The 17197-nt window shown below is 41.3% G+C and overlaps 2 protein-coding genes across 2 annotated transcripts; both read left to right on the forward strand.

Annotated features, from left to right (window-relative positions):
- Positions 1–390: 390 nt before the first annotated feature.
- Positions 391–2127, forward strand: LOC138314002 (uncharacterized). Its single transcript, XM_069254214.1, has 2 exons — positions 391–817; positions 1964–2127. The coding sequence occupies exons 1-2, from the start codon at positions 391–393 to the stop codon at positions 2125–2127; spliced, it is 591 nt and encodes a 196-aa protein (XP_069110315.1).
- Positions 2128–5111: 2984 nt separating this feature from the next.
- On the forward strand, positions 5112–5633 carry LOC138314003 (uncharacterized). Its single transcript, XM_069254215.1, has one exon. It carries the CDS (start codon positions 5112–5114, stop codon positions 5631–5633), a length of 522 nt encoding a protein of 173 aa, XP_069110316.1.
- The last annotated feature ends 11564 nt before the right edge of the window (positions 5634–17197 follow it).

Below are 17197 nucleotides of genomic sequence, written 5' to 3' on the forward strand. Positions count from 1 at the left end.
ATATAAATGCACTTGTAAATGTTATAAATAAAAAGTCTAGCAATAGACAACTTTTTTCACAAGCGCAGATGACTGGATTTAAATTTCCCGGCTTTATTTATCACAATGCGTTTTCATTGGCTAATCGACATCACATGATCGATGACCCCTTTTTCCGAGTGTAAACCCCATAGGGGCCAGATCAAATTTTCAGCTGACCGCCATCTTTAATTCCTCCAGCTGTTCCAGAAAACTTCTACACATAGATCACAGAAAACATTTTCAAACATCTGTTTTTTCTACGTACAGGACACATTGGATTCCTGGTGAGTGAATTCGCTTGAGATATATGCGGTTTGTTTACATGATTGGGTCAAACACGTGTTCCAATGAACCATGTCTGACAGCGTAATGGCGTCTCGTAGGAATGTTTTAGTGTTGGGCCATAGCTTTATATCTCGGCTTTCACGTTATGTAAACGAGCTACCATCTCGGTCGAATCTAGGACTTCAGTATGATTCAGTTAGATTTACTGGGCTTCCTGGCGGTAGTATCAATCGAATCGTAAGAGAATTTTCACGCAGTTATCGCGAGTCACATTTTGACTTGGTTTGTTTACAGTGCGGAGGCAATGATTTGAGTAGTCCTTCGGCAGACCCAGAGTCGGTTGTTCGGGAGTTGTGTGCATTTGTAGATTGGCTCTTAGATATAGGTGGTGTTAGAAAGGTTGCAGTTTGTAAGTTATTTTTCCGAGCCTCGACCCGCACTCGTAAAGGGGATGTATCGGTAGAAGTTTACAATGATCGTGTTTCTCAGGTTAATTCTCTCCTAGCAGAACGTTTGTGTATGCCTCGGGCTATTCTTTGGGACCATAGGCGGTCAATCTGGAATGTATTTCCTCTTTTACACACTGACGGTGTTCATCTTCGGGATCAGAAACCCTACTTTCGATCTATTAAAAGTTGTGTGATTTTTGCCCTCGGCTCAGATTAGACTTTCAGCTGTCGTTGTTCATGCGTGTTGATACGAGTTGTCCCCCCTTTCCCAATAGCTTTATTATGCGAAGACTGTCATTTCAATTCAGACAACAATATTTTTAAATAGCCTTTCATAAATTGAATTTCTTGCAAGTTTATGCTTTTCAGTTATTATATATTATTTAGTTTTAATTCTTTTGGAGTCTGTTATAGTATTCTTGGAGCAACTGTATAGCAATATTTAGTAAATCAATATAAGCTTATCTATTATTGACTACATTACAAAATACTTTTAAACTGTGTAAAAAAAAAAAAAAATAGTTGCTTTCTTTAATAATGTACCGCTTCTCAGGGCCTTGCTTCGGCATATACGCCATATTCTGCTTCGGTAGAGGTGTAAACCCAGAGCTGCTTGTACTATATATGAAGTTAGTAGATCTTGTGAGTCTCTGGCTCAGAATTTTGAACGTTTACAATACTAAATGAATTTTGCCCTGCCTTTGGCCGGCTTCATCAGAATAAGATTACTTGTGAGTCTCTGGCTCAGAATTTTAAAATGTTTACATTATAAATGAATTTTGCCCTGCCTTTGGCCGGCTTCATCAGAATGGATTACTTGTGAGTCTGACTCAATTTGCCTTATATTAATTCTTGAATTTTGCCTTGCCTTTGGCCGGCTACTTAATAATCTATATTACATTACATAATCGACATTATTGGTTGAAATCATATCTTATTAATAATATGATTTTGAGTCCCTCGAGTTTATGATAAGCATTTATGCACCCTACAATATCATTTTACCCTGCCTTTTTCTCATATTATAGCAACATTTCTTTTCAAATTTTAGAGATTTGTTGTCAATGTATGGATATTTACCATTGCATTAAATGTTGGGGTGTACATCTGTTAAGTGCTCCTGTATCTTGTAAATAAGAGAAGTGAAGGTTTTTAAAAAAAAAAAAAAAAAAAAAAAAAGTGTTTGGCTTTCCTTCTTTATTTCCTAGACCATTTGCCTCCCAAGAAGCGCCGGACGGCAGCTACAAATAATGTTCATGCGCCAGAGCCGCAACAACAACAGGCTAACACAGCTTCTGTGCCGGACGCCGATTCAAGGGATTTGTCCCAGGAACCTGAAAGGGGGACAACCTCTATAACTGAAGACCGTTAAAGGCCCTGATGAAGGAGGCCTTTAAAGCAGGCTTACAGGAGGCAAGGAACCAAACCGGGACAATAAAACTGGCGGTATTGGCTGCTAATGCACAGTCGGCAGTGCCATGCCACAAGACGTAGGACCTCCACCCACGACCTCAAATACACCAGCCACCTCTAATCATTAGTGCGAGTGCTGTCACCGTGGAGGACTCTGTAGGTGGGTTAGATTCGATAATCCTTCCTGCTAATCAACTCGCCAGTATGACAACTAACTTCTGATGAACTGACTAGTTTTTCAGCCGGGGCTCAGATAAACCACCCCACTAGTGGATCTGGTTGATCCTAAAATTAAACAAAACATACCTAATGGGCTACGTTTGTGGACATGAGTTCAATAACAGAAAAGAACACTGACTCTTTACAAATGGTACTGTCTACAGATGACAGTGGAAATACAAACATTCAGTGGGTACACAAAGACACAACCAACAAACCCCTAACCATCGAAGAATGGACGACGAAGTTCTCCATTTATATTGCCGTTTATTGTTTAAATGATCAGGCAGCATATCCTCAGCTCCTCAAGTACCAATCCATGATACGCAATTTAGCATCAAAACCAGCTGATTGGCAATTTTATGACACCAATTTTCGGCGTCTCCGCGCAAATGCTAATTACTCCCCTCCACCACATATCAACATTTTGGACATGCTTCATCTCGAGCTATTTTCGAATTTGAAGCTCTGTCCGTCGTCCATAAATAATCACCTCGGGATCATCGACTAAAATAAACCGGGAATATGTCACAAATTTGCTCGCGGGCAAGTATTGTGGTGGTTGTCGCTACTCCCATAAATGTGGCATTTGTAATGCCAAACATCGGTAACGCAATGCCCAGTTATGGAGCACATCCCGTCCACATATACAGACACCCCCGCGTTTTGCAAACTTTTCGTCCCCGTCAAAACACTTCCAACAACAGCCAAGATTTTTCCCCCGCGGTAGTGGTTTTGGACCCCAACTAACTCGACATTGTACATGCCCTATTAATGTCAAAGCATTAGCACTGGTACTTGAGGAGTATGACAAGGATAAAGCCATGTTTTTAATCAATGGTTTCTCAAAAGGTTTTGAAATTCACTTTGAAGGCAGTCCATGGGCCACACTTGCAATAATTTAAAATCTGCGATTGATATGCCCTGAGGTGGTTGATAAGAAGTTAAAGAAAGAATTAGAGGCAGGCAGAATTGCTGGGCCTTTTGTAGAGCCCCCCTTTTCCTAATATGCATATAAGTCCTCAAGGTGTAGTTCCAAAGAAGATAGAAGGTCAATTTAAGTTTTTTTCACCACCTCAGTTATCCCAATGGTGTAGCAGTGAATGATGGGATCCCTTTTGATAGCGCTTACCCATCATTACAAAACCTGAAGAATATCAGTACAATATTCAAGATGCTATTTCATTTATTAAACATCTACCAAATGCATTGTTTGGCTAAAACTGATATAGAGTCCGCATTTCGGATAATTCCAATTCATCCAAGTCAGCAGCACCTACTCGGTTTTAAATGGAAAAATCAATTTTATTATGATAAGTGTCTTCCCATGGGACTTGCTGAAAGTTGTAGAATATTTGAGGCATTCAGTACGGCCATTGAATGGGCGGCATATCGGCACTGCAAAGCATCAGCCATAGTTCATGTTTTGGATGATTTTTTTATTTATCGAATCTTCCCTTTCCAATGTGCTCAAAGTCTCCAAAAATTTTACTAAATTATGTTCAGAGATAGGAGTACCCCTGGCTCCAGATAAAACTTTTGGCCCGGACCAGGTCATGCCGTTTCTTGGCATTACATTAGATACAATATTACAAGAAGCTAGATTGCCATTAGACAAATTAGATGAATGTAGGAATCTATGTAGAGCATTCCAGAACAAAAAGAAAATAACTCTCAAAGAACTTCAGTCCATTATTGGAAAACTTCAATTTGCAACCAGTGTTGTGGTACCTGGTCGCCCATTTCTACGACGATTGATAGACTTAACAAAAGGTATTAGAAAACCTAGTTACAAAATTCGTCTTAATAGTGGTGGTCGAGCAGATCTGAACATGTGGGGCGAATTTTTAGATCGTTTCAACGGAAAGAGTTTTTTCCTCTCGGATACCTGGCTGACATCAGACACATTGAGTTTATATACAGATGCTTTATCCACAATAGGATACGGTGCTGTATTTGGCAACTCGTGGTTTTCTGGTACATGGAACCTCCCATGTGAAACACCACATATCAACATTTTGGAACTCTACCCCATTGTTGTAGCGTTAGTGGTATGGGCAGCACATTTTTCGCAAAAGGCTATTTGGTTATTCACTGATAACTTGTCTCTAGTGTCTATCATAAATAATCAGACTTCTCGGGACCCCCAGATTATGGCCCTAATTCGTATATTAGTCTTGAATTGCCTGCAACATAATATCATGGTACGGGCAACTCATATTCCTGGTGCTCAGAACGTGGCGGCTTTGTCTCGTTCACAGGTAGAGTTTTCAAGACACTGCTGCCCTCTGCGGACAGACTTCCAACAACAGTGCCCCAGTCATCTGAAGCCTGCAGTGCCAATTTATTAATTAACGTTAACCAGCCTTGTACATGCATCTCTTACCCCAGCATCCAGGAAATTTATATAATAAAGCCCTTCAGAGTAAATTCTGACTTTTGCAAGGTTTATTTGGGCATTCCATTACAGTTTCCTGTATCATATATACTATTGTAGCCCTTTATGTTGCCTATGCCTACAAAAATGGGAAGGCTCATAGTACAATATTGTCCCAGCTTTCTGCTTTAGCTTTTGTACACAAGGTCAATAATATGTACGACCCAATAAGGTTTTCTTAGTTCGCAAAGCAGTCCAAATGAGTGTAGCTCGATTAGCTCCTTCTTTTGATACGCGCTTACCCACACAAACCAATTTTACATCGTCTATGCCGGTGTTTGCCACATATGGTTACAGGTAGTTATGACAACCTGATGTTCCGGGCTATATTCACAACAGCATTTTATGCTTTAGCCCGGATTGGGGAGTTGTTAGCTTTTACCAAGCCACAATCTGAAAGAGTATTACAGTTAGAGGATGTGTCGTTTGAAGTGAAGAATGATCAGGCTGTCAAAGTTCATCTAGTTTTCAAAAACTTCAAACACAACATTAGTCAACAACCCCATTCGGTTCCTATTGTTGCTCTACCTCGACATCCTTTCTGTCCGGTACAAGCCCTGCATATAGACAAACTTTCGAATCCCCTTTCTCGGAGAAGATTCGAATCCTTAGTTCATGATTGCCTTTTGACCTGTGGTTTAGATGCTTCTAGATACAAAGGTCACTCCTTTCGCATTGGAGGAGCCAGTCATGCTAGTTCGACATGCAATTTCTCTGATTCACAACTACGCACTTTAGGACGTTGGAAAACTGATGCATTTAAGAAATATATCCGCTCACCTGCTCTGTCAGATATGAATGTGTCTTGAATAGTTTTATCTGTGTTAACATACAGTTGTTAAAATTATTTTTGGCAGTACATTTATAGTTAGATGACTTTTCTTTGCAATGGAATAGTGGCGGTACGCCCTCCATGATTTGCTCTTTCTTTATATGTACATATACATGTATGTAACTAGAAGTATATTGTGAGATTCTGTTTTGTATGGACTTATTGATTTCACTTGGATGAGTGGCGGTACGCCCAATCCATTTGGAATTCAGAGACATTATTTTGATTCTCACTCTTTTTCTTTTCATTGATATTTAATGTTTAATTCTTTGCAGGTTTTTTGTAACTATTTATTCCCAGGGTAGTGGCGGTACGCCCTTCCCATTGGAAGGTTTTCAAGGATTGTTTTTCTTTTATGAGCAACTTGACTTTTGCTTTGCCAAATGTACATTATAACCGAGTGCCAATTTAGTAATTATTGGTTATTTTGATATGTTCACCTGTTATTCTTTTAAATAATGTCTATAATTACATGAATTTATATTGTCTATTAAGGCAATAAGTTAAATTTGACAGTTACAAGGCCAGCAAGGGTGGCGGCGTCATCATAACGTTCTCTCTTTTATGATGTCTTGTGGCGCTTAAATTTATAGGCCGCACCTTTACTCACAGAAAATACAAGTTAAAAGTGTTAAATAACCTTAAAATAACTTTTAATAAATATTCGGCCATCCAAAGATGAGGATGTGCCATTTTCCGCCAATCCCTTGTTGTTAATATATTGATACATTTTACTTTATATGTATTATTCAAATAAACATTACAGTACGAATGATTTCCAGTAATTAACGGCAATTTTTATGTTGCAATAAATATTATGTTTCTGATCGCAATAAATATTTATCTGTCAAAGTCCATATAGACTGCAGAATAAATACATCTCTGTGGCACATCATCTAGTCTGTCTGTGGTCTTGATGTAGTGGACATTTTTACCTGGACACGATGTCCACCTGTAGTGGACACCGTGTTCACACGTAGTGTGCACTCCGTGTCTACCTGATAGTCTAACTCTTGTGCACTCCGTGTCCCTACCTGTAGTCTAAATCTTGTGCACTCCGTGTCTACCTGTAGTCTAAACCTCGTGCACTCCGTGTCTACCTGTAGTCTAAACCTCGTGCACTTCCGTGTCCACTCGTAGTTCACACCGTGTGCACAATGTGTAACCTTTAGTCTACTTCCAACTGTACACATGTTGACCGAGTGTAACACGTGTGCAAGTTAGCAGTCATTCAGAAGATCGTTTTCTTGCTGTCTGCGGACATTTTTTGCACACACATAATATATGTAACTTATTGTTTGATATTTGATGATTTTTGACGTTTTAGTTATTATTTTCTTGGTAACAATCCTGCAGCAAAATCGATAGCGAAATCAGTCCGCCATTTTGTTGTGACTGTAAACAACCACGCTTCAGTCGGCCGATTTTCCGTGAATTAAAACATTTTTTACGACTGAACATGAATCTGGTATACGTTATTATTTTTATCTTTATTATATATTCATCACTATTTTATAGTTTAAACACTTTTACAGTGATTTTTTCGGATGGATAACTTTACTAAACCGCCATTGTGTTGTGACTGAAAACACCACGCTTCAGTCTGCCGATTTTCCGTGAATAAACAATTTTACGAATGAACATGCATCTGATACGTAATTATTTTCATCTTTAATATATTTTCATTGCATATTTGATCTTTTAAACACTTTTACAGTGATTTTGTCGATGTATAACTTAACAAAACTGGCGAGTAAAACTAACGATTTTCACATGTGAATCACGACGTAATAATGCAAAAACATCGTCAGATCTTGGTTTTCGTCCACGGATAAGCCGCACTGGTGTATATGCCGCACTACCGATTTTCAGGGAAAAAAGTAGCGGCTTATACTCCGGAAAATACGGTAGTTTCTGCTCCTGCTTAGCGCTCAGCAAAACGGGAGTGGGACGACTGGTTCGCCCGTTGTCGGTATAATGTGACCGGGTGGGGTGTGCCTCCCTTGGCACCGCCTCACTTTTGGCCTTGAGTTGAGCGTTTGCCCCTGTGAGGAAGGCTCTGGGTTCTGTCCCCTGGCCGAGACACACCAAAGTCTATAAAAGTGGTAGTTTCTGCTCCTGCTTAGCGTTCAGCATACAGGGAGTGGGACGACTGGTTCGCCCGTTGTCAGTATAATGTGACCGGGTGGGGTGTGTTGCTTGGTGTCTTCGGCGGCATGCTTCAGTGATATAGCACTATAAAAAGGACAACAGTTCCACTATACAAGAAGACACAACACGAACATACCGCAGTCTCCCAGTACACTCACCTCGCACAACATACACGCAACACACCGCATACATGGGAGGCCGTCCTTACATGACCATAGCTGTTAATAGGACGTTAATTAATCAAACAAACAAACAAACAAACAAAAGTATTGCTTGGTGTCTTCGGCGGCATGCTTCAGTGATATAGCACTATAAAAAGGGCAAAAGTTCCACTATACAAGAAGACACAACATGAATATACCGCAGTCTCCCGAAACACGCACCTCGTACAACATACATGGGAGGCCGTCATTACATCACCATAGCTGTTAATAGGACGTTAATTAATCAATCAAACAGAGTATGAAAAAACCAAGGAAAAATGAAGTTGAGCTTAAGAAAGATGGTGTATAATTCAAGTAGAGCGGGGCTGCAATTGTTGAATCAGGTATACAGCCTTTACATTTATGTTAGACTATATACACAAAGATGGGTAGAGTTTTGCAAAGTAACATTTACGATTTACCATGATATTTTCAGCAATGTTTCCATGGTAATGGAAAAAGTGCAAAAAATGAAAACCTAAAAATAGCAAAAGGTACAACTAGACCATAAAAAATAATGTGTCTATGAAGTTTCGTGGAAATATCTCTGCTGGTTTTAGAGTAATGCCTCCGGAAATGAACCTGCTACAAAAATGATATTTTCAGCAATGTTTCTAGGTTAAAAAAGAAAAAAGCACGAAAAGTGAAAACCTAAAAATAGCAAAAGGCACTACTAGACCATAAGAACAATGTGTCTATGATGTTTCATGGAAATATCTTTGCTGGTTTTAGAGTTGTGCTCCGGAAACGATTCTTGCACAAAAATCTGCCATTTTCAGCAATGTTTCCATGGTTACAGAAAAAAGTACAAAAAGTGAAAACCTTAAAATAGCAAAAGGCACTACTAGACCATAAGACCAATGTGTCTGTGAAGTGTCGTGGAAATATCTCTTCTGGTTTTAGAGTTATGCTCCGGAAACGAACCTGGTACAAAATATGTTATTTTCAGCAATGTTTCCATGGTTACGGAAAAAATGCAGACAATGAAAACCTTAAAATAGCAAAAGGCACTACTAGACCATAAGACGAATGTGTCTATGAAGTTTCACAATCTGATTGTAATACAGATCCTTATAACCACTCCGTTCAATATAGGATCTGACAATATCCCATATGGGGTCACGTTCGGATGACTTTTTACCACGTGGACTCCAGATCAAATTCATGTTATACCCATTTCTACGTCAATTGTTAACGCCATTTCGTCCCAGTAAGCATATACATTGAGCATTGTGTGCACTACGGGCGAGATGACTACGTACACGAAAATAATTTGGACAGCGTTTTCAAACTAGTTCGTCCCCAGTCAAGATTCTGGCAGTGCCAATTTGATTGGCCATTTCCAAAGGTCATCCTGACGTGACCCCTAATGGGATATTGTCAGATCCTCATATCAAACGGTAGTGATAATAAGGATCTGAATTTCATTCAGATTGTGAAGTTTCATGGAAATATCTCTGCTGGTTTTAGAGTTGTGCTCCGGAAACGATTCTTGCACAAAAATCTGCCATTTTCAGCAATGTTTCCATGGTTACAGAAAAAAGTACAAAAAGTGAAAACCTTAAAATAGCAAAAGGCACTACTAGACCATAAGACCCATGTGTCTATGAAGTTTCGTGGAAATATTTCTACTGGTTTTAGAGTTATGCTCCGGAAACCATTCGTACGGACGGACGTACGGACGGACGGACGGAACCCATTTGTATATCCCCCGCCAACTTCGTCGGCCCTGCAGGTAGGGAGTTAGAATTGTACCTGCTGCCCCTATTGCATGATCGTAAAAGGCGACTAAATTTAGAATCATATCTTTTTTCTTCTTCCTAACTGACTTTATCTTTCCTAATGCCTCCCTTGGCACCGCCTCACTTTTCCCCTTGAGTTGAGCGTTCGCCCCTGTGAGGAAGGCTCGGGGTTCTGTCCCCTGGCCGAGACACACCAAAGTCTATAAAAGTGGTAGTTTCAGATTAGAGTTCAGCTTACAGTTGTGGTGTTTATGACACGACTCAGATTTCTGTAGGTTCACTTGTTTATTTCGCAAATCTCCCCAGAGGAAGGTACATCTCTTTACATTGAACTTCCCGGAGGAAGGTAGTTATTCCTTTCACTGAACTCCCCGGAGGAAGGTATTCGATTCACAAAACTCCCCGGAGGAAGGAGGTTATCCAAAGCACGAGAACTTCCCAGAGGAAGGTAAAAGACTACAACATATGAAAATAAAGGCACAATAAGACAGATGTACAATGTGTCCTCATAACTACACATGCCTAATTGAAACTTAATCTATCTCAGTACCCTCAATAAACCTTTGATAATCTATAGGACATAATTGACATAGAGATAATAAGTGTAAATAATGAGATATGGAGAACAAAAATTACACATGTAAATTACCTGGATTTCCTATTTGACAATATTTCTATATATGAAACACAATATATATTTGCATTCACCTTCAGAAAGAATGTCTCCTAAGTACATTATTTATATAAATTGTTATCTATAATAAAGTTTAGCCTAGTAAGACATTTCGTCCCATGTTACACATGTAATTATAAGAGTGGACGAATTGACTAAATCATAGCTCGATCAAACAGGAATTTATATTCTATCCTAAAATCGCTTATTCACTTTATAACTCATATCTAGTAAACAAGTATACTATACATGAGAAACGTCCTTTTGAATACCTCTAATCATAGATATCATCGCTTATTACTGTGACAGCTGGGTCCTATGAGCTACTGAAACCATAGTTGGTTCATCCTGCAGGACGCCCTGACAAATGATCCAACATAGATTAATCAACCATAGACTTAAAAAATTTGGCAAATATATAAACCATCGTGAAAATAAACACCAAGATGACTGTAAATAATGTTTAACATCATATTCGGTAGCACAAGAAATTTACATAAACAAACCAATATAGGAACACCGGGATTATAACCTTACCCTCCTGTGTGGGGACCTTAAAATTTTCCTTTTATTAAGCCGTTGGCCCGGCTTATGTGACAACTGCTGAGTCTTAAATCCTAAAATATAGGCTAGACATAACACACACTGGAAGCAGAGTCTAAATTCCGGAAAGTTTCCGGATTTTGCAAATAAAATTGTAATAAAATACAAAAAGTCTTAAATTTAGGAACATGTCACTCCCCTCCTGATATATCGTAATCACTCGCACTTACCATCGAAAAATGTTGCATGTTCAATGCAAATAAACTTAGGAGGTATTATATCACATAACGAATGTCTGAATGATTCTAATACAAGCAAAGAGTATTTCCACATTTATTCATTCCTTGAAGTCACTCTGGCTGTTTAAGAAACACACAACCTTCGGTAACTGGTCTACTAAGCAAGAAGTATGTTGTTGTTGCCATCTCTACCACATCGGATTTATCACTTTCTCGCACTAATTTGTCTTCAAACTTACGAAACACACGGATTAACAACAACTGTCAAAGAGGCCATTCCAATGCGAGCGCACGGCTGAGCATTCCGATACCTGTCATTGAGTACGATGTTATCCCTTCTGGAAAGATTCCTCTGGGCGGTTTACATTCTGTGCCATTTGGTACGCCGTCCTAGGTGCAAGTTGAGTAGGTATACTTGGCCTTCTCCGCCATTAATCGTCCCCAAAAATCATTCAGGGTCCAGTACACATGGAGCACATTTCCAAATCTGATGTCTGAGTGAGAGGCTCGTTCGATCTGGATGAGGATTGTTCACAACACTCTGAAGAAGGGACCGATGAAGGTTGCGTTGCTGATTCAGTAGCACAGTATGGTGAGAAAATACAGATGTACGTCTTGTAGGGTGATACACTTAGGACACTGGTTGCAAATAGGCTCATTGAATTCAATGAAGGTCCAGCTACCTCTGCTATCAAAGCTGGAAGATATTTTTCAAGAGTTAGAGCTCTAACCCTTCATCCGATCTATGCTAGGCATGGCTGTCTACAGATCCTTCATGCTGCTGTGCCAATACATGCGATCACCGTAGACATCGCGCTTCTAGCGGGCCCATTTTATACGCGATATGAGGACGCGTTTTGTGAGCGGGGTGGGTATGGAAGAGCGCAGATCAGTACGGAACTCCTAACATGTAATTTCGTCCGGACATAAAATTATGATTCATGGCGTACCACGTTGATTTGTGCTGAAAACCCTCGATGTCTTCCTGTATGATGCTCTTACGAAAGTTTGTATCCATTTTCATGAGGCCGCAAATAACTCGCATACAGGTCCTGCGAGATAGAGAAGAAATCCTGGCGTAATGGCGTAAATAAACTAAGATTGATGACATCTCTTCAATAACCGATCTATATATTTGAATCAGCATCTTGGTCACAATGAATCAGGTAAAAAAGCAGCAGGCACCATCGATTTAGCCGTTGTTAGCTGAGCCGTCCGCGTCGCTTCAATATAGTAAGCGTATATGGAAGTAATAGCTCCATGGGAAGCCGAAAATCGTCTACTGTCCTACATAGGCTGTAAATTGGCGCACTATGGCTCAAGTTCGTAATGCAGGGCGGGAAGGATCTGCCATGTTGCTGTTCGACTAATATTGTCCCGCGGAAAGTTCGATGGACCGCATTTCATTACATGCTGGAAGGATTGAAGGAAATCAAACGTTTTGCTGCGGTCACCACAGATCTAAGCTCTGTCCCTGAATCATGAATCGAGCACCCACGGTTCAATATGGCCAGCACTTTCCTGGGTGACGGACCTCAGGCATGAAAGTTATGCAGATAAGGAGTCGATCACACATGATGTTATACTCATTTAGCACTATAATTGGATGGTCGGGCTCTCGGCCACAGAAAAAGGATTTGAAACGGTTGAGACGGGACGCACACCAACTCGAAGAGAAATGCCTTCCTGGTACCAGAAATCGGATGTTGATAGGATGAGATGGCATGGGCTATTTCAAGGTTGAACTGAGCCTTATTGAATTCCGCTGAGACACATATCTGCGTAATTCCCCTTCATTGTAGACCTTTTCTCTTGAACATGCTCATATGTAGGATGAAAGGTCCTGAGACATTTCAAATTATGTTCTGCGTGTGACTGATATGTAGTTATCTGTCTGGTTTTGCGTCCCCACGGACGGGATTTTTATTTCCTGATGATTGCAATGGGTGTGGACTGGAGGGGAGGTTATGAGAGAGATGGATGATTGGAGATTTGTGGGGGGGGGTAGGGGGGGGGGGGGGTGGGGGGGATTTTTGAGTAATGTGGATTGGGGGGGGGGGGGGGTGGGGGGGGGGGGGGGGGGGGGGGGTGGGGGGGGGGGGGGGGGGGGGGGGGGGGGGGGGGGGGGGTGACCTGTTCAAGCTCCCAATACAGGACAATGTGATGGGGAAGGTGTATGTCTTGAGAGAACCTGGACTTCTGGTCTAAACGCATCTAAGTCAATGTTGTCTGGTGGAAACAAGAATGGATATCTTTGCAGTCTGGCTAGGATCTTACTCACTATTACCTCCAGTCAAGACACATGCTTCCATTGAGCACACAATACTTTTCCTGCCAGATCACAGAGGCTATTTACATCATCAAGTTCCTTCATCAAGCAGGTCTTACTTTCAGGAAGGAAAGTGACTCATCACTCGTGTTAGGTTTCGTAAAGCATCCTTGAGTGTATCCTGTCGTCACGCTCGATTGCCTACATTAACGAAAAGAAAACCGTCTAAACACGTGTTGTGTAGAAATCCAAGGGCACTACGCCTGCTGTCTGAATTAAAAGTTGCATGTTATTCAGGTGCAATAGGTCCAATTGCTCATTATATAGTTACGACCTAAAGCTCTGTCGCTAAAGACCGCTGCATCAAAGCTCTGTGCGCGCGGTATTGTAATTGTCCATGTTGTGGTGCTGTCTTTGCCTTTGCACCAACAAGAAGCTCTTAGAAAACACATGCTGATTCGCTGGTCTGAAGGGAAGGACCACTGCTGCGACAGGCATCTTCTTTTGAGGCTTCCTGAGTGACATTTGCAAATCTTCGGTTCTTCCCAATCCTGCGTAAAATCGGCACCCAGGTAATGTATTGTCTAAGGAACAGGAATCATGGCGCATATTCTCTCGTGAGGGAATTGCACCTTGGCTTCCCATTCTTGTCATTCGAGTTCCTCTGGTAGAGGCTCGTCCCATTTGGGTGATGAATCCCACAAGATCTCGGAAAAAGCAGTCTTTCTTCCTCGCAGAATCACTGGAGCTGCAAATCCTATGGGGTACAAAGAATACCCGTTGATAATCGATAAAAGATAAACCTCTTTTTGTGTAAGCCTTATCAGTGACCACCCGCGCTAAACATAAATGAGAGTCTTATGTCAGATTCCAGTGCAACCCTAGAGGCTTCTCTGTATGGCGGGCAGTCTGTTGTAAGATCAAGATCTCTAATATCTCCCTGCTATGTATTCTGGCTGGAATGCTTTCAAAACTTCTTCAGAATTGGATGCAATTTTTTGTGAGTCTAATTCACACAATTCTCCGTGTAAAAACTTTTTTGGGTTCTCTTAAAGAGTGATACGGCGTAGTTGCATCAGGTCAGGGGGTAGAGTGTAAGACCATCATCCACGTAGATTGAAATTCCTGGATACAAATCCTGTTACGTCCTTGTCAGAATTCTACTGCTGCCTTTCTCTAGGTCCGTACGAGGGCAACTGCTGGTGATGGCGAGTTCCCAAAATAACATGGGGAAGTCATGCGATACACAATCAGTGGGTTCGAAATGGAGTTGTCGGGACATACCAGAAGAATCGTAGAAGGTTACGGTGTGTACGCTGGGACTACTTTAAAGCAGTAGAACATTTGTTCTACATCAGCCATAACTGCAATGGATCTTCGAAAAACCTGAGTAAACACACCAAGTAATACTGTTAGTGAGATCTGGTGCCGGACAATTTGAAAGATGTTCGAGAGGAAAGGCCTTTTTACTTTGCAGAGGAGTCAAAAAACACAGCGAATCTTGTTTGGATTTTTAGGATGGTATTATTCCAAACAGCGGGTATGTACCCATCGCTTCTTCTTACTGATGCGAGATCTGGGGCAATTTCTGGCATGTCCCCTTTCCAAGACTTTTAGGACTATGAATTTCCTCCATATGAGAATGTTGTACGTATGATCTCTACGGAGACTGGAATCCAGTATCATTTGCTCTCCCGTGAGGCTCGTGGTGCTCGGATTGTAAGGGCATTCCGCGGGACGATCTGGCCCTTAACGGTAGAGGTGCTTCCACCCGGACATAGACTGTTTTTTCTTGAAACCTGTGTTCATCAACACGGCAGGTATTGCTTCTATCCTCAATCGAAGTGGCCAGGCTTATACGTCGGTGATTAGTAGGTCTTGGCAAACAACGGGTTATGGTGGTTGTGTCTGTGGATTGTCCCGCTTTGCAAATCAAAACAGTTAGGACAGGGCGTCCATCAATGAGGGTCTTCCATCAACGAGGGTATGTACCTTAAAATCTAGTAATATGTGGGGGAATGGGACATGGTGTACCTTGCCCAGACATACTTCTCCAATAATAACCCATCCAAGTTTGAGACGTTGGGCGTATGGTCCGTCCAAGGGTCCTATCCTTTGGTCCATGACATGATGCGCAGTAGGCATGTCGCGTCCTATTAACATCAAGATATCTGCGTTGTGATCTAATGGTTGAATTTGTTGAGCGATTCCCTGCAAATGGGAATGAACTCGAGCTGCCTCAGGAGTAGGGATTTCATTCCGGTTATTCGGGATATTGTCACATTCCAGGAGGACTGGAAGGTTAAGAGAAAACTCTCCATCTATTGACTCCACCACGTATCCTTGGGCTTTCCTCCCAGAGCAAGGAATTACTCCAGAACAGGACGCCATGGTGTACTCTGTATATTGACCGTTTTCTCCAAATCTGTCGAAAAATGCAGTTTTGGCTAAACTAGCATTACTCTGGTCATCTATGACTGCGTATAGGCGAATAGCCTTGTGTTGCTCTCCATTAGGATATACTTTGACAAGTACAGTTTTTGAACATGATTTACCCATTCCTGTCGGGTTTTTACACACTTGCGTACAGCAGGCCTGAGTACTGTTATGTTGTCCTGAGACAGTGGTAGAGATATGCTCCCCTCCATGGACTGAAGTAGGATTCTGGGAGTAGTCTTCTATATGGAGTATAGTATGGTGGGGTGCCGACTTCCACCACAAATCTCACACATCTTCACCGTGACTTTGCAGGATTTCGCTAGATGTTTGTCATTACAACATTTAAAGCAGTAACCATGTTTTTTTTCAGAATATCCTTCCTATCAGGTACAGGCTTGGATAAGAATAAGCGACAGTCTTTCAAGGTGTGACGGGCACCTTCACCGTGAATAGGACATATGTGAGTCGGAGGGTTTTGTTTCTCTACATCAGTCTTTTTACTAGAAACCTTCATATTTCCACTCCTCTTCCCTGTAGCACTCTCTGATACCTTGGTTTGAGTTGACTGAGGAGGGTCCAATTGAAGTCCTGGATCATTCATTCTTTCAGCCATACCCGCTACGAAACTGGAGAAGACACTAAATGGTGGATAGAGGATGTTTTGATCTTTCTTGTGCCTAAAGGCCATGTCCGTCCATTTCCGTTGTACGAACGATGGAAGTTTGTTGACTATAGGCTTCACTCCAGCTGAAGAGTCTAAATGAGCCAACGAAGCAGTGTACATCACGTTTTCCTTTAAGGATTGCATCTCAGTCAGTAAATCAGAAAGTTCATACATCTTCAGATTATCCTTGTTAGATAGCCTAGGGAATTGATCTAGCCTCCTTTGAAATGACTGTACAACAAGCTCCGGAGAACCATACCTGCTGTCGATCCTATCCCATATCTTGGTAAGTGCTAACCTCTCATCATGGGAGTGTGCTGCTCTAAGACTTAATGCCTGTTTAGAGGATTCTGGGCCCAACCATCTTACTAAAAGATCAAGTTCTTCTGTAACAGTGACATCAAGCTCTCTTATAATGTTCTTGAAACTGGCTTTCCATAGCATGAATCTTTGTGGTTCATCCGAGAACTGAGTGAATCTTGACAACAAAAGATCCTTTTTTATCATGAACTTGGTGAGTTCCGTAGTGTCCTTACAACTGCTGTTAATCATAGCTGGACTAGGTGTGGCTGGATGTTGTTCAGGGAGAGCCCCATTGAGATGAAGCGATATGAGGAG

The sequence above is a fragment of the Argopecten irradians genome, unplaced genomic scaffold (assembly GCF_041381155.1).
Source record: "Argopecten irradians isolate NY unplaced genomic scaffold, Ai_NY scaffold_1163, whole genome shotgun sequence".
Taxonomy (NCBI): domain Eukaryota; kingdom Metazoa; phylum Mollusca; class Bivalvia; order Pectinida; family Pectinidae; genus Argopecten; species Argopecten irradians.